The sequence below is a fragment of the Babylonia areolata genome, chromosome 28 (assembly GCF_041734735.1).
Source record: "Babylonia areolata isolate BAREFJ2019XMU chromosome 28, ASM4173473v1, whole genome shotgun sequence".
NCBI classification, from domain to species: domain Eukaryota; kingdom Metazoa; phylum Mollusca; class Gastropoda; order Neogastropoda; family Buccinidae; genus Babylonia; species Babylonia areolata.
The window spans coordinates 2,163,344-2,184,781 of NC_134903.1; the positions used below are offsets into that span (position 1 = coordinate 2,163,344).

The 21,438-nt window shown below is 42.8% G+C and overlaps 1 protein-coding gene across 1 annotated transcript; it reads left to right on the top strand.

Annotated features, from left to right (window-relative positions):
• The first annotated feature begins 247 nt into the window (after nucleotides 1-247).
• On the top strand, nucleotides 248-17,581 carry LOC143301946 (elongator complex protein 5-like). Its single transcript, XM_076616412.1, has 8 exons — nucleotides 248-710; nucleotides 2,322-2,382; nucleotides 4,588-4,668; nucleotides 7,102-7,307; nucleotides 10,393-10,571; nucleotides 11,702-11,800; nucleotides 14,683-14,774; nucleotides 16,939-17,581. Exons 1-8 carry the CDS (start codon nucleotides 650-652, stop codon nucleotides 17,027-17,029), a joined length of 870 nt encoding a protein of 289 aa, XP_076472527.1. The 5' UTR covers nucleotides 248-649; the 3' UTR covers nucleotides 17,030-17,581.
• The last annotated feature ends 3,857 nt before the right edge of the window (nucleotides 17,582-21,438 follow it).

A 21,438-nucleotide genomic window follows, 5' to 3' on the forward strand; every position in this document is an offset into this window, starting at 1 on the left:
CACCGGCCCTCACGGACTCTCTGTATTGGCAGCTGAGCGTCTTAACCATCTGCCACTTTCCTTCATCTTAATTTAAGTTGTCGGGTCATACGGTGTGATCCGGCAAAACTCGTCAGTATTGTAAAGTAGCCTACGCCCGTCGTTCAGTCAAAGCCTGTCTGTGTTTTTGTCTGTGTGTGTTTCTGTGTGTATGTTTTTTATGTGTTAGATTTCGGTGTTGAGAAACTGGTTTTGCATGGCGAATAAAGTCCCCTGGTGCAAGTTGTTTATCACTATCCACGTGTTGGCAGTGAATGTTCAGATTGTTTTCCTTTGTCTGTGATCCGATCAGAGGCACATAAGATTGTGCCTTGATTCTATGAATATTTTACTGATTTTGTCGAATTCCTCTGAATATTTGGTGTGAGGTTGTTTCATATGCACACGGTTTTAGGCACACACACACTTGGTGTTGGCCTGTTTTGATGATGTTCTCCCTTTTGGGGGACTGATCTACACGAGACGATAGAAGCCAGCAGATTCAGCTCAATAAGCTTTTTTTTTTTTTTTTTTTCCTTTTTGGATTTTTTTTCCCAAGTTTTCCGTTGCGACGATTGCCAATATTGACTCCTGCAACGTACAAATCCAGATCCAGATCCAGATCCAGAAAATGTCGTTGCTGGAAAGTTTGTGCACAGGCAAACTACAATCACAGAATGTCGTTATTGAAGGTATCATATTTGGGCAATGGCATATGTGTCTCTGTCTTTATGAGACTGTCATTTTCTCCTTGTTATTTGATTATTCTGTTTCTATCATCTCCCTAACACCCCTCTCTTTGTCTCTTCCATCCCCCTCTCTCTGTCTCTGTCTGTCTGTCTGTCTGTCTGTCTCTCTCTCTCTCTCTCTGTGTCTCTCTCTCTTCCTGCACCCCCTGTCTTTCCTTCACTCCCTGGACCTTTCCCCGCATACTTTTGAGTTTCTGCCCTTCTGTCTCTCTCTTTCTCTCTCAGTCTCAGTCTCTCGTTATCTGGTATTCTCTTAGTCATTGATTCACTCTCTCTCTCTATGTGTGTGTGTGTGTGTGAGGGAGAGAGAGAGAGTGTGTGTGTTTCTGTGTGACACCTAACACTGACATGAAAATGAACAGGCAAGTTGTTTGCACAGGAAAGGAATAGGACTTTTGCTGGAGACTGCACCAATGGTTTATGATCAATCATATAGAATGTGTATTTAACGAAATATATTTTAATATGCATCATTTACACATACATGTATACATGTAATGATGTATTAAAATCATGCATCATGTCAAGGTTAAATACACATATTGTCATGGTATAGAATTTGTAGATAGATGAAATTATTTATGTAGTATTAAAGTCATGCACATATCTTAAAGGTTATAGATCGATACAGGTATACACTGTATGTATACTTGATTTTCTGCAAACTTAATGCTAAAAACATGAATGAAATTGACATACTGGCTTTAGTAGTACTTACCAGGTCTGCAGGTTTTTTGGGTTTTTTTTAAATGTTGGCCTGAGAGTGGGAGACATCAGATACTCATCATTTGTTAGTTACTTACTTAGTCAATAATGTTGGAGAAAAAAAAGTAACAAGTATGACACAACAGTAACATGGAAATAAAGAGATGACTCCCTTAGTTATTAGAAATGGAATAGGAAAACACTTCTCGTCACCTTTACTGGTACCCGATTTGCCAAAATGTTACATTGAACATTTTCCAGTTGTGCATTTGACTGATTAATCATTAAAAAATGTTGTCTTTATTCAAATTCAGAGCTGCATGTAATGATATCTGCATGTAAGAAATTCATTAAAGGAAAATAAATTGACAGCGTTTAGTGAACATACTACAACTTAAAAGTATGTGCAGTATAAACATTGGAGTGAGAGTGAATTGAAAAGAGTCACACAGACCCTCACCCCCACCCCCAAAACTAGACATTTATACACACAGTGATATATATTTCAGTGTTAATACACACACACACACACACACACACACACACACACACACACACACAGAGGCAAGCATACATGCATGCACCCGTGCGCACACACACACACACATGAACGTACGCACTCGCACATAGTCATTACACACAGACAAACACACACAGAGGCACACACACGCGCACACACACACACACGCACGCACGCATGCACAAACACACACACACACTAACACACACACACACACACTAACACACACACACACACACACACACACATACGCTTTAAAGAGAGAAAAAAAAACAAACTTCCTTATTCAGTATACCCTGCAGTTTATGAACGTGTTTTTGTTACAACAGATGGATCGGAAGCACCAGGCAGATGCTTGGTACTGTTATTACTGCACAGCATGTGCCAGAGGTGAGCAGGACTGGCAGTTTTAAAATAATTAATAGTTTAATTGGTTAAGGAGGAAGATCTGTGGAGGAAGATGGCAGCTTATGGTTTAGACACTTACTTGCCAATGTTTGTATGATAGTCAGTCGTGTCTATGACCATCAGAACAGCCGAGGAGGCAACTGCTGTCCTGACAATTTGGGCTAGAATTTGATTATAGTGGAGAGTGTCTTGCCCATCTTACATCCCCACTCTCTTGGCCAAGACGGTTTTAAGACAGTCAGCGTTGGGATGGTTCCCAAAGGCCAACCAGCCCCCAAGGCTGCAGTGCTTTGAGCCAGTGAAATCCTGCCTCCTAGTTTGAGAGTCATAGTCCTTCACAAAAGACTAAGCTGCAAATGACTCTCACTTTGCTGTTGGCCCAGCTGGAAGTTCATGTCAATGTGTGATATAAACTAAGTGTTAGGCCTATATAGTGTCCATAATGGTTTGGGTTCAAATTCTGGTCTCCCCCAGTCTATTAAGTTTGACTGGAAAATCAAACTGACCATCTAGACATTCGGATGAGATAATTAACCAAGGTCCTGTGTGCAGCACACACTTGGCGCACTGAAAAAGAACCCATGGCAACACAAGTGTTGTCCTCTGGCAAAGTTCTGTAGAAGAAATCCATGCTGATGGGTACACAGTTTATTTTTATATTGTATATCAAATGCATGCACTCAAGGCCTGACAAAGTGTGTTGAGTTATGCTGCTTGCCAGGCATCTGCCTTGCAGATGTAGTTTAGCGTGTATGGATTTGTCTGAATGCAGTGATGCCTTCTTGAGAAACTGAAACATTAAAGGGTGGATTCACCAATGTGGACCCAGCAGTGGAGCAGTTGATCATGACTCTTTGCCTGTGTGGTACCAATCTTCCTCTGCCTGTGTGGTACCAGTCTTCCAGCTGGAAACCACAGCGCATCAGTAGAAACTCTAGAAGACAGCTGGGTCTCAGAAAATTTGACAGAATGATGTAAGGGGTATGCCTCTGATCAGATTGATTTATTGATATGGATACTTATAAGTTATATAGCGCCTATCATCAGTCGGAGACCAAGCTCTAAGCTTTACAAACACGGGGTCATTTACACAACAGGCTGCCTACCTGGGTAGAGCCGACTGATGGCTGCCATTGGGCGCTCATCATTCATTTCCTGTGTTATTGAATCAGATTTCAGGCATACACACTCAGACAGACATGTAACATTTTACGTGTATGACTTTTGTTTTTATTTTGCCCATCATGTAGGCAGCCATACTCCGTTTTTGGGGGTGTGCATGCTGGGCATGTTTTTGTTTCCAAAACCCACTGAACACTGACATGGATTACAGGATCTTTAAAGTGTGTATTTGATCTTCTGTGTGCGTATACACATGAAGGGGGTTCAGGCACAAGCAGGTCTGCATTTATGTTGACCTGGGAAATCAGAAAAATCTCCACCCTTTACCCACTATGAGCCATAACTGAGATTGGAACTCAGGACCCTCAGATTGAAAGTCCAACACTTTAACCACTCAGCTGTGTCATAGCAAGACCGAGGTAATGAAAGCAAAGAAGGAGAGTACAAAGAAAACCAATGTACATGGTGTGGAGCTGGAGGAAGTTGAGGGCTTCAAGTATCTGGGCGGCAGTGTCTCAGCTGATAGCAACTTTCAAAAGGAGATCTCTCGCAGCAATGTTATTTGTTTTCCTATTGAAGTGGATTTTTTCTACAGAATTTTGCCAAGGACAACCCTTTTGTTGCCGTGAGTTTTTTTGTTTTTTTTACATGTGCTAAGTGCATGCTGCACACAGGACCTCAGTTTATAATCTCATTCCAATGACTAGCATCCAGACCACCACTCGAGGTCTAGTGGAGGGGGGGGGGAAATACTGGTGACTATGGGATTTGAACCAGTGCGCTCAGATTCTCTCACTTCCTACTGATCCTAGGCAACAACGTTACCTTTAGGCCAACACTCCACATATGTCGGTGCCTTATGCTCCATCTGGAGCAAAAAGGATTTAAGTAAGCAAGTAAGCTATCTCACAGACCTGCATAACGAGCTACACAGTAGTAAAATTGGTGTTTCCTCTCTCAGAGGTGTAGAGGTGAAGATTTGACAGCAGTTGTTTGTGTTGTACTGTTGTTGTTGTTTTGTAGACCCTTGTGGTGAGGCATTGTGCGCAACTTGTCATTTTTCAGGTATGACGAGGTTCTCCTCATGGCATTCGAGAGGCCCCCTCACTTTTTCCTCAACGCCCTACCCGCCCCTCTGAGACAGAAGTGAGTGCCAAACCAGGTCCAGTTTTGTTAGCAAGAAGGCATCAACTCATTTAGACAATGTGTTCTGAATTCTTCTTCTTCTTCTTCTCCTCCTTCTTCTGCATTCGTGGGCTGCAACTCCCATGTTTAGTCGTTTGTACACGAGTGGGCGTTTACTTGTATGACCGTTTTTACCCCTCCATGTAGGCAGCCATACTCCGCTTTTGGGATTGTGCATGCTGGGTATGTTCTTGTTTCCATAACCCACCGAATGCTGACATGGATTACAGGATCTTTAACGTGTGTATTTGATCTTCTGCTTGTGTATGCACACGAGAAGGGTTCAGGCACTGGCAGGTCTGCACATATGTTGACCTGGGAGATCGGAAAAATCTCCAAGATTCGAGCCAGGGACCCTCAGATTGAAAGTCCAATGCTTTCACCACTCAGCTATTGCGCTGGTCCTGTTATGAATAATTAAGTAACTGATGATGTAAACAGGAAATATGACCACATGAAACTTTTAACATATTTCACTAGGTAGAAAGGGATTTTCGGAGAGAAAAAAAAAGTGTTCCAAGGAGGCAGAATGGTGGATACGTTTATCTGCCTATATATATTGTCCGTGAGGGTGTGGGTTTAAATCCCGGACTGGCCCTAATTCTCCTAAGTTTGACTGGAAAATGGAGCTGAGCATCACGTCACTGGGATGAGACGATGTACCAAGGTCCCATGAGCAGTATGCACTTGGCGTACTGAAAAAGAACCCATGGCAGCATGTGTGATGTCCTCTGACAAAATGATGTGTACACAAATATAGTTTTTTTCTTTTTGTTGTTGTTTTTATTATTATGAGCATTTACGCCTAATCTTGAAAATAAGCCACAAGTGTTTACAAATGCAACACACACGTAAATATCAAAAAGGAAAAATTGAACACAAGATACCAAACATTGTTAGAAATTACTCATCCCCCTACACACACACTCCCACAACACACACAAGCACAGGCGCGCACACGCACACAAGTCACAGCACACAGTCATAAATATATAATTATATATGATAGTTGTGTCCGACTATGACTATCAGAGCAGCAGAGGAGGCAACTGCTGTTCAGACTATTTGGGCTAGGAATTTGATTATAGTGGAGAGTGTCTTGCCCAAGTACATCCCCACTCTCTCAGCCAAGAGGGTTTTAGGACAGACGGCGTTGGGATGGTTCCCAAAGGCCAGCTAGCCCACAAGGCTGCAGCACTAAGAGCCAATGCAATTTTGCCTCCTAGTTTGAGAGTCATAGTCCTTCACAAAAGACTAAGCTGTAAATGATTTCCCATTGACTGGAGAAACCATTGATAATACAGCTCTCACTTTGCTGTTGGCCCAAATGTAAACTTATGTCAGTCTGTGATATAAGCTGAGTGTTGGGCCTAAGACAATAAAAAATACAGTCAACAAATTCTGAAACTCTCAAACTCCACCCACTCACTAATAGTCATTTAAGTTCATACTGGAAAGGGATGAGCTGTTGAAAATTATTCAGGAGGGGAAAAAAGGTGGGTCTTCAGACTGGGTTTGAAAGACTGCAGTGAAGATGAGTGACAGAGAGGCTGAGGAAGTTGATTCCAAAGAAAGGGGGCGTGGTATGAAAAACTGTGCTACCATCAGTCATTCTCACCATCATCTTCCTCCTCATTTGTCATTGCATTGATCTTTGTCGTGTGCTGTAGAAGCTGCGATAAGTAGGAATGTGCGTGTGGGGGGAGGTTGGACGCAGGGTAACGTGGGAGATGGTGTGTGTGTGTGTCGGGGCTCATGTGCTTTTTATTTGTAGCGTTGGGCCTGTGCACTTTTGTTTGTGCTTTCATGTCTGTGAAACTGCATGTTTGGTGCATATCTGTTATGCATGAGTGTGTGTGTGTGTGTGTGTGTGTGTGTGTGCGTGTGTTTGTGTGTGTCTTTATGTTTGTTTGCATTTATTTGCTTATCTGTTTATCTATCATCATTCTTGTCTTTCTGTTGTTATTATCTTTAAAAAAAAATTAATTTCTGTTTTAATTTCTATTCATCTGTTTACTTACTTATTTATATATCTGTTTTCTTTCTTTTTTTTCTTTTTTTTTAAAAATTTCTTTCCACATTGAATTTTATTTCATTATCTGTCTGCTTACCTTTTTTTTTCTTCTCAAGGCCTGACTCAGCATGTTGGGTTACATTGTTGGTCAAGCATCTGCTTGGCAGATGTGGTGTAGCGTATATGGATTTGTCGGAACACAATGACGCCTCATTGTGTAACTAAAGTGAACTACCCCCAAAAACGGAGTATGGCTGCCTACATGGCGGGGTAAAAACGGTCATACACGTAAAAGCCCACTCGCGTATATACGAGTGAACGTGGGAGTTGAAGCCCACGAACGCAGAAGAAGTGAAGTTAACTGATCTCTGTCCACACAGGGTCCGGGTTCCAGTCCTCCCCAGGCCCAAGAAACTCGGGGAGCGGCTGCCCGTAGGCCCGCTGATGGAGGCCACACGCAGCGCCGTCCAGGGAACAGGGGTGACGGTGGGGGTGGTGATTGATTCCGTGAGCACCATCGTCTTCACCCACTCCCCCACCGCTGTGCCTCAGCTTGTGCGCAGTCTGCTGGACTACAGAGAGAGGGGTGGGGTTCTGGGGCTGAGAGGATTGTGTGGGGTTGTGCAGGGGGCCGGGGGGGGGGGGGGGCGGTGTTGCGGGAGGGGGGGGGGGAAGGAGTGGGGTTGAGGGGTGGGAGAGGGAGGAGGGTGTTGGGGTGGGGGGTGTATTGTGTGTGTGCATGTGGGGGGATGTTTGTGTATGATAGAGTGTGTGTGTGTAGGAGAGAGAGAAAGAGAGTGTGTGTGTATGCGTGTGTGACTCTGTGTGTGTGTGTGTGTGTGTGTTGGGGTGTGTGTGCATTAACAAGCATGGGAACAGGGAAAACAGAGCATTAACAAGCATGGAAACAGGGAAAAACAGCATTAACAAGCATGGAAACAGGGAAAAACAGAGCATTAACAAGCATGGAAACAGGGAAATACAGAGCATTAACAAGCATGGAAACAGGGAAAAACAGAGCATTAACAAGCATGGAAACAGGGAAAACAGAGCATTAACAAGCATGGAAACAGGGAAAAACAGAGCATTAACAAGCATGGAAACAGGGAAAAACAGAGCATTAACAAGCATGGAAACAGGGAAAACAGAGCATTAACAAGCATGGAAACAGGGAAAAACAGAGCATTAACAAGCATGGGAACAGGGAAAAACAGAGGATTAACAAGCATGGAAACAGGGAAAAACAGAGCATTAACAAGCATGGAAACAGGGAAAAACAGAGCATTAACGAGCATGGGAACAGGGAAAAACAGAGCATTAACAAGCATGGAAACAGGGAAAAACAGAGCATTAACAAGCATGGAAACAGGGAAAAACAGAGCATTAACGAGCATGGAAACAGGGAAAAACAGAGCATTGATGGGGGTGTGAGAGCAGCGTGGGGGGCTTGTAATGTATCACATGTGATTTATCGGTTGGTGTGTGTGAGAACAAGTGCTTCTTGTCACTGGTTTATTGTTTATAGATTCACGGCAAGGTGAATTAGAGTAAATTAGACATACATGTGATGATATATAATATGTTGTTTTACAATAACCAATTGTGTCTTTTTTCCAGGGGGGGTTGTTTCGTTTTGTTTTTTGTTGTTGATTTTTTTTGTGTGTGTTTGCCTCCAGCCACTCCCCCCTTTTTTTTTTCTCACAGGAAAATGATAAATTCCAAATCATATTGCGGTAAAATGGTGTATGACTGCCTGCATAGTGGGGGTGTATGACTGCCTACATAGTGGGGGTGTATGACTTCCTACATAGTGGGGGTGTATGACTGCCTACATAGTGGCGGTGTATGACTGCCTGCATAGTGGGGATGTATGACTGCCTACATAGTGGCGGTGTATGACTGCCTGCATAGTGGGGATGTATGACTGCCTGCATAGTGGGGGTGTATGACTGCCTACATAGTGGCGGTGTATGACTGCCTACATAGTGGCGGTGTATGACTGCCTGCATAGTGGGGATGTATGACTGCCTGCATAGTGGGGATGTATGACTGCCTGCATAGTGGGGATGTATGACTGCCTGCATAGTGGGGATGTATGACTGCCTACATAGTGGCGGTGTATGACTGCCTACATAGTGGCGGTGTATGACTGCCTGCATAGTGGGGATGTATGACTGCCTGCATAGTGGGGATGTATGACTGCCTGCATAGTGGCGGTGTATGACTGCCTGCATAGTGGGGATGTATGACTGCCTGCATAGTGGGGGTGTATGACTGCCTACATAGTGGCGGTGTATGACTGCCTACATAGTGGCGGTGTATGACTGCCTACATAGTGGCGGTGTATGACTGCCTACATAGTGGCGGTGTATGACTGCCTACATAGTGGGGATGTATGACTGCCTGCATAGTGGGGGTGTATGACTGCCTACATAGTGGCGGTGTATGACTGCCTACATAGTGGCGGTGTATGACTGCCTACATAGTGGTGGTAAAATGCTCATACATGTAAAGGCAAAGACACACTCATGCCTGTGAGGGAATACGGAAGTCGCAGACCACAAACAACGAAGCAGAAGAAGAAATTGCAGAATTGTACTGACGCAAATCTAAATCCTGTTGTTGTTGTGTACCCAGGGAACAGGGAGGAGCAAATGTTGAGCCTGATCCAGACAGGAAAATGATGAATTATTGCAGTATTGTACTGACACAGTTTAAAATCCTGTTGCAGTATTGTACTGACACAGTTTAAAATTCTACTGCAGTATTGTACTGACACAGTTTAAAATCCTATTGCAGTATTGTACTGACACAGTTTAAAATCCTATTGCAGTATTGTACTGACACAGTTTAAAATCCTATTGCAGTGTTGTACTGACACAGTTTAAAATCCTATTGCAGTATTGTACTGACACAGTTTAAAATCCTATTGCAGTATTGTACTGACACAGTTTAAAATCCTATTGCAGTATTGTACTGACACAGTTTAAAATCCTATTGCAGTGTTGTACTGACACAGTTCAAAATCCTGTTGCAGTATTGTACTGACACAGTTTAAAATCCTATTGCAGTATTGAACTGACAGTTTAAAATCCTATTGCAGTATTGTACTGACAGTTTAAAATCCTATTACAGTATTGTACTGAAATACACATCATTGTATTTATGATTTCATACCTGTCCCCCCCCCCCCCCCCCCCCCCCGGCACCCCCCACCCCCAACACACCTCCCACCCAGAAAACAGGGTGGAGCAAGTTTTGAGCCTGATCGACACAGGAAAATAATAAATTCAAAATCGTATTGCCGTATTGTACTGACACAGTTAACTCTTTCAGCACCAAGTTTCTGTGTGAAAAACAGTCCCCAGCCACCAGATATTTTAGATAAGATTGCTCTCTGTCACAGGCTTCGGTTCATGTCAAACAACACAATGGACTTGGTCACTGCAAACTGGGTCAGGGGGCAAAGGTTAGTCATTGTTCTACTGGCGGGGATACTGGCTGCAGCTGTCGAGCTTTGTTACAATGTGAAAAAAATGGTCTTATTAACATGACCCTTCGATGTCGACTGAAGAATTAAAATCCCATTGCAGTTACATACTGAAATACACATCATTATTTATCATTTCTTACCTGCCACCCCTCCCCCGCCCTCCTCGTCCCTCCCTCAGGAAACAAGGTGGAGCAGGTGCTGAGCCTGGTCCACACAGGTGTGCACGATGAGGCGGTGAGGAGGGTCATCTGTGGACATCCAGACACCTTGATCCAGCTGCGGCCACCGTCCTCCCCTCGCTTCTCCTACACCTGTCTCCTTCGTCACGGGGAGGCCTGGCAACGGCCTGCTTTTCATGTCAGTGTGTGCGTGTGTTTGTGTGCATTTATGTGTGTGTGTAAGTGTGTGTGTGTGTTCGTGTATGTGTGTTTTGAGTGCGTGTGTTTGTGTGTCTGTGCGTGTGTGTGTGTGCGCATGCGTGCTTCCAGAATCCATAGATGGCTCAGTTTAGAACACCAGCTGTACCAAGCAGGAATAAACAAAATCAGAACGCTGTATTGGTTCGGGAATATCTCATACCAGGCCCACAGGGGAAGTCATCACGGAAGAGTTAACTGGTTCCTGGAGTAGAATGAGTTAGCAGATCAATAATTATTCCTTCACACCTTGATTGGCAGTGAGTAGCTAGTTCCCTCGTCAAATCAATAATTATTCCTTCACACCTTGATTGGCAGTGAGTAGCTAGTCCCTCGTCAAATCAATAATTATTCCTTCACACCTTGATTGGCAGTGAGTAGCTAGTTCCCTCGTCAAATCAATAATTATTCCTTCACACCTTGATTGGCAGTGAGTAGCTAGTTCCCTCGTCAAATCAATAATTATTCCTTCACACCTTGATTGGCAGTGAGTAGCTAGTTCCCTCGTCAAATCAATAATTATTCCTTCACACCTTGATTGGCAGTGAGTAGCTAGTTCCCTCGTCAAATCAATAATTATTCCTTCACACCTTGATTGGCAGTGAGTAGCTAGTTCCTCGTCAAATCAATAATTATTCCTTCACACCTTGATTGGCAGTGAGTAGCTAGTTCCCTCGTCAAATCAATAATTATTCCTTCACACCTTGATTGGCAGTGAGTAGCTAGTTCCCTCGTCAAATCAATAATTATTCCTTCACACCTTGATTGACAGTGAGTAGCTAGTTCCCTCGTCAAATCAATAATTATTCCTTCACACCTTGATTGGCAGTGAGTAGCTAGTCCCTCGTCAAATCAATAATTATTCCTTCACACCTTGATTGGCAGTGAGTAGCTAGTCCCTCGTCAAATCAATAATTATTCCTTCACACCTTGATTGGCAGTGAGTAGCTAGTTCCCTCGTCCAACCCTCCATTCCTCTCGCATCCAGGTTTGGAACCAGCATAGGCGGGAGTGTTCAGTTTGATTGACGTTATTCGATGACGATGACGATGACCACTGTGTGTGTTTCAGACAGAGGAGTTCAACATCAGTGCTGACTGTCTACACCTGCAGGAGGTGGTCAGGAAGTCACAGGTGGAAACTGTCCAGGTGAACCCTGATGAACCACAGGTGAGGTGATAAAAAAAAAAACACACAAAAAAACCCTAACAGCATTCACATGTGGACAAGCGTTTTTTTGTGTGTTTTTTTCATTCGTTGGCTGTGACTCCCACGTTCACTTGTATAAATGAGTGGGCTTATACTTGTATGACAGTTTTTACCTCCACCATGTAGGCAGCTCTACTCTGTTTTCAGGGTGTGTGTATGTCGGATATGTTCTTGCTTGCATAATCCGCCAAACGCTGACAAGTATTACAGGATCTTTAACGTGCGTATTCGCACTTTTACCCACCAGGCGCCATGACCAGGAATTGAACCCGAGCCTCTCTGATTGAAAGTCTGATGCTCTGACCATTGAGCTGTTGCGTCCATCATTATTATTATTATTATCATTATCATTTCTTTTAGAAGATGTATGTTTGACCGAAGAATAGATTTATGTTGGGCACTCACCAAGATGAGTCATTTTAGAACAGGTTAGACACGTAACTTGAACGTAATCTTTTCTTACAGCATCTCAAGTGATGATGGTTCATTTGGGTCTTAGCAGCTCTGATTCTTGTTGAATATTTTCTCAAAGCATGGCATCTGATTGAGAGAGAGCAGAGAGAAGAGTTACATATGTGTGTGTGTGTTCGTGGTTGTGTGTGTGTGTAAGTGAAATCTGACTGAATGACACAGGAAACGAATGATGAGCACCCAGTGGCAGCTTTCAGTCAGTTCTACCCAGGCAGGCAGCCTGTTGTGCAAATGATTCGGTGTTTGTCAAGCGCTTAAAGCATGGTCTCTGATTGAGGATAAGGCACTATATAAGTATCCCTGTCATCACCATCATCATCATCATCACCATCATCACCATCATCATCATCATCATCATCATCACCACCATCATCACCATCACCATCATCACCATCATCATCATCATCATCACCACCATCATCACCATCACCATCATCACCATCATCATCACCATCATCATCATCATCACCATCACCATCATCATCATCATCATCACCATCATCATCACCATCACCATCATCACCATCATCATCACCATCATCATCATCATCACCATCATTGTCAAAGAGAGAGAGAGCATGTGGTGAACAGAGGACACAGATTCAGAGGTGAAGTACAAATTTCCAGGACATTAAATGCTGATCCAGATACACTACACCACATCTGCTAGGCAAATGCCTGACCAGCAGCATAAGCCAACACCCTCAGTGTGGCCTTGAGTGCATGCATATATGTTTGTGTACCAGTCAAAGTGGATTTCTTCCACAGAATTTTGCCAGAGGACAACACTTTGTTGCCACAGCCTCTTTCGCGGTGTGCCAAGTGTGTGCTGCACACAGGACTTTGGTTTATTGTCTCATCTGAATGACTAGACGCTCAGTTTGACATTTCTCCAATCTCCCAGGTCAACAGATGTGCAGACCTGCTTGTGCCTGAACCTCCTACATGTGTGTGCACCATGCAGAAGATCAAATACGCACGTTAAAGATCCCATAATCCATGTCAGTGTTTGGGCGGTTGTGGAAACAAGAACATACCCAGTATGCATCCCCCCTAAAAACCGAGTACAACTGCCTCTATGGTGGGGGTAAAAATAGTCATACAGGTAAAAGCCCACTCGTATATATATATACGATTGAACGTGGGAGTCGCAGCCCACGAACAAAGAAGAAGAATAGGAGACTGATCTGTGCATCACTTTTGACAGAGTAAACAAACAAATCGTGCCCTCTGTGGACATCAATAGGCTTTTTGACATTCATGTAGTAGATACATTGATGCATTTGCATGTAGAATATCTGTATTGACATGAGCTGACAGTTGGGCCAGCAGCACAGAGAGAGCTGTATGATCAGTGGTTTCTCTGAAGCAATGGGAATCCATTTATAGCTCAGTCTTTTGTGAAGGACTACGACTGTCAAACTAGTAGGCAAAATTGCTCTAGCTCTTGACAGGCGCAATAGCCGAGTGGTTAAAGCGTTGGACTTTCAATCTGTGGGTCCCGAGTTCGAATCACGGTGACAGGCGCCTGGTGGGTAAAGGGTGGAGATTTTTACGATCCCCCAGGTCAACATATGTGCAGACCTGCTAGTGCCTGAACCCCCTTCGTGTGTATATGCAAGCAGAAGATCAAATACGCACGTTAAAGATCCTGTAATCCATGTCAGCGTTCGGTGGGTTATGGAAGCAAGAACATACCCAGCATGCACACCCCTGAAAACGGAGTATGGCTGCCTACATGGCGGGGTAAAAACGGTCATACACGTAAAAGCCCACTCGTGTGCATACGAGTGAACGCAGAAGAAGAAGAAACTCTAGCTCTTGTTGCTGCAGCCTTTGGGGCTAGTTGGCCTTCGGGGACCATCCCAGTGCCTGCTGTCCTGACGCCCTGGTGGCTGAAAGAGTGGGGATGTAACTTGGGCAAGACACTCCCCGCTGGAATCAAACTCTGACCCTAAACAGTTGGGACAGCAGTTGCCTCCTCTGCTGTTCTGATGATCATAGTCATATACGTTGATTAGATGGATTGTTGTTGTTTTTTGTTGTTTTTTTGTGTTTTTTTTCAAAACTTGTGAATATTTTCTTACCGAGGAAAGCAGTAAAATGCTCATGGATGCAAGTTCCCCCACGTAGTATAACTGATATTTTGACACTCGTACTGATATTATGGTCGACTGAATGGTAGGTATATATTAGTGTGACATATACGTTGATTAGACAGTCAGTTGAATGGTAGGTTTATGTTATTGGTATATATGTTGATTAGACGGTTGCTTGAATGGTAGGTTTATATTAGTGGGATATATGTTGATTAGACGGTCGATTGAATGGTAGGTTTCATAGAATTTTATGAAATTCTGTGTGGACAACAGGCGGACCCAGCGGCCAACCTGACGTTCAACTTATCGCTGAAACCTGAAGAGAAGGCAGCCAAAGATCAGGTCGTCCTGCCGTACACACAAATGTAAGAGCTGTATTTCTGTGACGGTGGTGGTGGTGGTTGTTGTGGTGGTGTTTGTGTTGTTTTGGAGGGGTTTTTTGGGGTTTGTATGTTTCTGTTTGTGTGTGTGTGTGTGTGTGTCTTTTGTTTTTCAGTTTTCTTTGTTTCCGGTCTATTTCTTTTTGTTTTTTCTTTTTACTAATTAGTATTATTATTATTGTTGTTGTTGCTGTTGTTGTTAATGATAATAATAGTAATAGTAATGATAATGAAGATGATGATGATAATAATAGAAATAATGATAATGATAATAGTAATAATAGCAATGATAACAATATTATTGTGATTATTATTACCAGTCTTGTCGTTATCTTCTTCTCTTTTTTTATTACTAAATGTTAATGATAATAACTATTAATATTATTATTATTATTATTGTTCTTATCATTGTGATTGTTATCAGTTTTATTCTTATCTTCTTATCACCATTATCATTAGCATTATTATTGTGGTTATTCTGTGCAAGGTAATTTTTTTTTTTAGTCTGTATTTTATCATTTGTTGCTAGTATTTCTTCCTTCCTTCCTTTTTCTTCCTTCCTTCCTTCCTTCCTGTATTTCTTCTTTCTTCCTTCCTTCTTTCCTGTATTTCTTCTTCCTTCCTTCCTTCCTTCCTTCCTTCCTTCCTTCCTGTATTTCTTCCTTCCTCGCATCCTTGCTTCCTTTGATCCTTCCTTTCTTTCTTCCTTCCTTCCTTCCTTCCTTTCTTCCTTCCTTCCTGTATTTCTTCTTCCTCCCTTTCTTCCTTCCTGTATTTCTTCTTCCTTCTTTCCTTCCTTCCTTTTCATCCTGTTTTCATTATTTGTGTCTGTTCATTCTGTTGTTATTATCATTATCATTATTATCATTATTATTGTTGTTGTTGGTAGTAGTAATAGTAGTCGTTGTGGTAGTAGTAGTAGTAGTAGCAGCAGCAGCATTAGTATTAGCATTATTGTTATGAGCATTAGCATTATTAGACCTGTGGTTTTTCTTCTTCTTTTTTTCCCTTTAGTTTTCTTTTAGTCTGTGTTTTATTCTTCGTCGCTGATATTTCTTCCTTCTTTCCTTCTTTGTGTCCTTCCCTCCCTCCCTCCTTCCTTCCTTCCTTCTAGTCCTGCTTTCATTCTTGATGTCTTTTCATTATTCCTGTCTTTTTTTTGTCTTTTTTTTTTTTTTTTTTTTGTTTTTGTTACTGTGTTTCTTTCAGTCATCTTTCGCTTCCTTTTTTTGTACACACCCTTTCTTCTCTCTTTCTTTCCTCTTTCACTCACTCAGTACGGCCAGTCCTCTCTTCTCCTCTACACAGACCCCTCGGATGTCCAGTGGGTGTCTGAATGACCCAACCTTTAGCTTCCGTCGTCAGAATTGTGGTATTCTTTGTCAACATTCACCTCTTCAGTATAAGAGCCTTCCGCTTGTAATATTTTGATGGTGGTAATTGGGGAGAAACACTGTTAACGTCGTCTCTTTCGCCGTTCGTATGGAGAGAGTTAATGTGTATCTATATGTTTTCTTTCCTTGTCCATTCTTTCCATTATTCTCTCTTTCTTTCTGCTTTTTTTTTTCCTGTTCTTTTAGTCTTGTGTCTTATTTCCGTCCTGCCTTTATTCATTCTTCTCATGTGTCTTTACTTTTCTTCTTCTTTCTTTCTTACTTTTTTTTCTGTCTTCTGTTCTAAATGTCATCATATGTCATCATTGGGGTATGTGTTTTCAAATTTTCTGAAGTATTTTTTTTTTTTTTTTTTTTTTGGATGAAAGAAATGTATTTATCAGCTGTGAGATGTTTACATACACCCATTGGTTCTAGAGGAAGGTCGTCAGGGATACAGAGGGGAGGTAACCTACTTCCCGGAGGTTATCAGCCGTAGCTACTTTCGTTTTCTCTGCATAGACTGGTAGTAGTTTGCACAGGACAGGAATCGGACTCCCTGCCGGAGTCTGCACTAGTGGGTCACGATAAGTATGTTTGATAAACGTAATTTTAGGAAGAGAATTTCCTATTTATCAGTTGTGAGATGTTTACATACACCCATTGGTTCTTTTTTTTTCTTTCTTTCTTTTTTCCAAGTGAACCAGATGCACAGATAACATCAAATATCTTTTTTGTTTCCAGTTTAAAATGCTTTGTGAATATCTGTGTTACAGGTCATCTCCAGACAGTGGTGTGATTCATTACGTTCCGGATGAAGATGATGATTTTGATGATGAGGATCCTGACGATGACTTGGACTTTTGATGACAGACGTTGGCTGGATGAATGTCTTCTGCCTGTGGCGGTGTGAATTTGGGTGGTTCTTCTTCTTCGTCCATGGGCTGCAATTCCCACGTTCACTCATATGTACATGAGTGGGCTTTCATGTGTGTGACCGTTTTTACCCTGCGATGTAGGCAGCCATACTCTGTTTTTGGGGGTGTGCATGCTGGGTATGTTCTTGTTTCCATAACCCACTGAACGCTGACATGGATTACAGGATCTTTAACATGTGTATTTGATCTGCTTGTGTATACACACGAAGGTGGTTCAGGCACAAGCAGGTCTGCACATATGTTGACCTGTGAGATCGGAAAAATCTCTACCCTTTACCCACCGGCACCATTACTGAGATTTGAACCCGGGACCCTCAGATTGAAAATTCAATGCTTTAACCACTCGGCTATTGTGCCCATCTGGGGTGATTGATTCGCAGCGTGTTGTTGATGAGAAAGTAAATAAAATGAGTATCTGTGTGTGTGTGTGTGTGTGTGTGTGTGTTGTGTTGTGTTGTGTGTGTGTTGTTTTGTGTTGTGTGTGTGTGTTTGTTGTTTTGTGTTGTGTTGTGTTGTGTTGTGTGTGTGTGAGTGTGTGTGTGAGAGAGAGAGAGTGTGTGTGTGTGTGTGTGTGTGTGTGTGAGTGTGTGTGTGAGAGACTGTGTTTTTCTGCCTGGGTTCCCTCCCCACATGCGGCAGACAGCACTGGATAATGTTGCTACCAATTGCAGAGGAGGACCTCCTGACTTGTCTCAAGTATTCCTTTTTTCATAATGTGTGTGCAATATGTATCATGCATATGTATCTGAATTTTAGTTGTTTGCCAAGATGTCAATTTGATTATTTTTAGTTCACGTTGAACAAAGTTGTGCATAATGTTTGTTCTTTAATCATTTATGTGCAAAGTGGAAACTGTAAAGTTGGTAACACCAACAATAACAGATTAAAACAGTGAAAACATTACATTTTCTTTGTTATTCCTTCCCTTTCTTTTCTTTCTTTGTTTTCCAGATTTAATTAACTGTGTGTGTGTGGACATGTCTATTTATGTGTCAATAAAAGTGTTTTTGTTTTTTTAATGGAATTGTACATGGAACAGCTCTGTGTTACTTCCATGGGTTCTTTAACAAGCTAGAAGACCTCCCCATGAATTTCAGCCCAGGGCATCATCTTATGAGAAAGACTAGCACTCGATGGAGTCTCCCGTCGGTCCGACGGATGAATAGACAGGCAGGCTTATCTGTCGGTGTGTGTCCTCATATGAGAGAAGAGGCCGATTCTGGATGCGCAGTACTTCCCACAGGTGTTGCAAGGGAAAAGTTGAGCCCTGCTTCCTTCGCTCACGCTTCTCCTTAATGGCCAGCGTTCTCTTGTTTTCAAACGTCTTTATGCCACTAGGGCACAGCATCCTCCAGCGAGAGTGGTCAAGGGCATCAGTTTCCCAGGAAGCACTCACACCAAAGAAAAAGAATGCCAGCTGTTGCATTACTTTTTTTTTGTTGTTGCTGTCCCATTATCTGCATTGTTTTAGTGGCATTATTTCTCTGGCGCTGTTCGTCTGCATTGTTTTGTTGGCATTATTTCTCTGGCGCTGTTCATCTGCATTGTTTTAGTGGCATTATTTCTCTGGCACTGTTCATCTGCATTGTTTTAGTGGCATTATTTCTCTGGCGCTGCTCATCAGCATTGTTTTAGTGGCATTATTTCTCTGGCGCTGTTCATCTGCATTGTTTTCGTGGCATTATTTGTCTGGCGCTGCTCATCCCGAGACCCCCATACACAGCCAAACCAGGGTTCGTCTGTCACGGTCACAGCACTGGCCATCCACAGGGAACCATCAATATTAGTTCACCAGGAGGACGTACATCACTGTTGCATAACCACGGAGTATGGCTGCCTACATGGCGGGGTAAAAACGGTCATACTCGTAAAAGCCCATACGTGTAGATACGAGTGAACGTTGCAGCCCACGAACGAAGATTGATTGATTGATTGAATCTTTAATTGGTAAAGAATTAGGCACAGTAAAGGCCTTTTTACAATTCTGCCCATTTAACGACACAAAACATAAAAAATGAAGAACGACACAAAACATAAAAATGAAGAAATAAACTGAAATAAAATAAGATAATAAGAACAACGAATAAGAATATGAATTGAATATTCTATTAAAGGTAACAAAGCGATGAAAACTGGAACAATTGGTACATTACATGTACATGTGACCTCACTTTGTGCACTACCCACTGAGCCAAAGGGATGTGTGAATTTGATTTATTCAGTTTTTTGTGAGGCCGATCACGTTCACCTGTATCTGCTAGTGGGCCTTTACATGTATGACCATTTTCACCCAGCCATTTAGGCAGCCGTACCCCATTTTCGGGGATGGCATGGTGGATGTGTTCATGTTTCCATATCCCAGCAAAACACTGACGTGGATTATGGGATCTCCAGCTTGTGTTTTTGCAGGAAGGGGGTTCATGAATTAGCAGGTGTGCACATGATGATTTATGTTGACCTGGAAGATTGGACAAATCTGTCTCCACCCTTCACCCAAAAGATGCAGATGGCATTGAACTAACGTCGTCATGATCTGTGCTCAGAAGGCATGTATTGAAACTTGCACAACAAAGAAGGCATGTATTGAAACTTGCACTACAAAGAAGGCATATATCGAAACTTGCTCTACAAAGGTGTGTGTTGAAACTTGCACTACCAGATTCTCTCACTTTCTATGCTGACACGTTACCACTGGGCGAACACTTCATCTGGATAAGTATAGGTAGGGGGAAAACAGTCTTGAAGAAGACATGTTGGAACACGAAAAAGGGGGGGGGGGGGGAACGTGAAGACGCTTGAAACAAATATGGTTATTGTTTCATCTTTATCATATATTAGCATTCTATATCATTTATTCTATACTTATCATATAATTTGATGATTTTGAATTCATATTGTTAAGGTGCAACCTGACACAATTTCCAGAAAGCAACCATACTGTTTTGTGATTTCTATATGCAAGCCAACGATAAGCGCGCGCACTGACACGAGAATATTTCAGGCAGGCGTCTTGTGTGTACACTCCACCCCACAGACACCACATTTCATTACCACCACCACCCAGCCCCCCCCCCCCCCCCCCAGTCCCCCTCCTCACACCCCCACCGACCCCTCTCCCCCCTGCCTCCTGCTCCCCCCCCACCCCTCCCTACACACACACACACACGTGCACGCGCACTCGAAAACATATTATTCTGATCTTCTCTTGTTGTTTGTTTTATTTCTCCATTGACTCTGTGACATTCTGTCTTCCTGCTCTGTCTCTGTCTGTCTATCTCTGTGACATTCTGTCTTCCTGCTCTGTCTCTGTCTATCTCTGTGACATTCTGTCTTCCTACTCTGTCTGTCTATCTCTGTGACATTCTGTCTTCCTACTCTGTCTTTGTCTGTCTATCTCTGTGACATTCTGTCTTCCTACTCTGTCTCTGTCTGTCTATCTCTGTGACATTCTGTCTTCCTACTCTGTCTCTGTCTGTCTATCTCTGTGACATTCTGTCTTCCTGCTCTGTCTCTGTCTGTCTATCTCTGTGACATTCTGTCTTCCTGCTCTGTCTCTGTCTGTCTATCTCTGTGACATTCTGTCTTCCTACTCTGTCTCTGTCTGTCTATCTCTGTGACATTCTGTCTTCCTGCTCTGTCTCTGTCTGTCTATCTCTGTGACATTCTGTCTTCCTGCTCTGTCTCTGTCTGTCTATCTCTGTGACATTCTGTCTTCCTGCTCTGTCTCTGTCTGTCTATCTCTGTGACATTCTGTCTTCCTACTCTGTCTCTGTCTGTCTATCTCTGTGACATTCTGTCTTCCTGCTCTGTCTCTGTCTGTCTATCTCTGTGACATTCTGTCTTCCTGCTCTGTCTATCTCTGTGACATTCTGTCTTCCTACTCTGTCTTTGTCTGTCTATCTCTGTGACATTCTGTCTTCCTACTCTGTCTTTGTCTGTCTATCTCTGTGACATTCTGTCTTCCTACTCTGTCTTTGTCTGTCTATCTCTGTGACATTCTGTCTTCCTGCTCTATCTATCTCTGTGACATTCTGTCTTCCTACTCTGTCTTTGTCTGTCTATCTCTGTGACATTCTGTCTTCCTACTCTGTCTCTGTCTATCTATCTCTGTGACATTCTGTCTTCCTACTCTGTCTCTGTCTGTCTATCTCTGTGACATTCTGTCTTCCTACTCTGTCTCTGTCTGTCTATCTCTGTGACATTCTGTCTTCCTGCTCTGTCTCTGTCTGTCTATCTCTGTGACATTCTGTCTTCCTACTCTGTCTGTCTATCTCTGTGACATTCTGTCTTCCTACTCTGTCTGTCTATCTCTGTGACATTCTGTCTTCCTACTCTGTC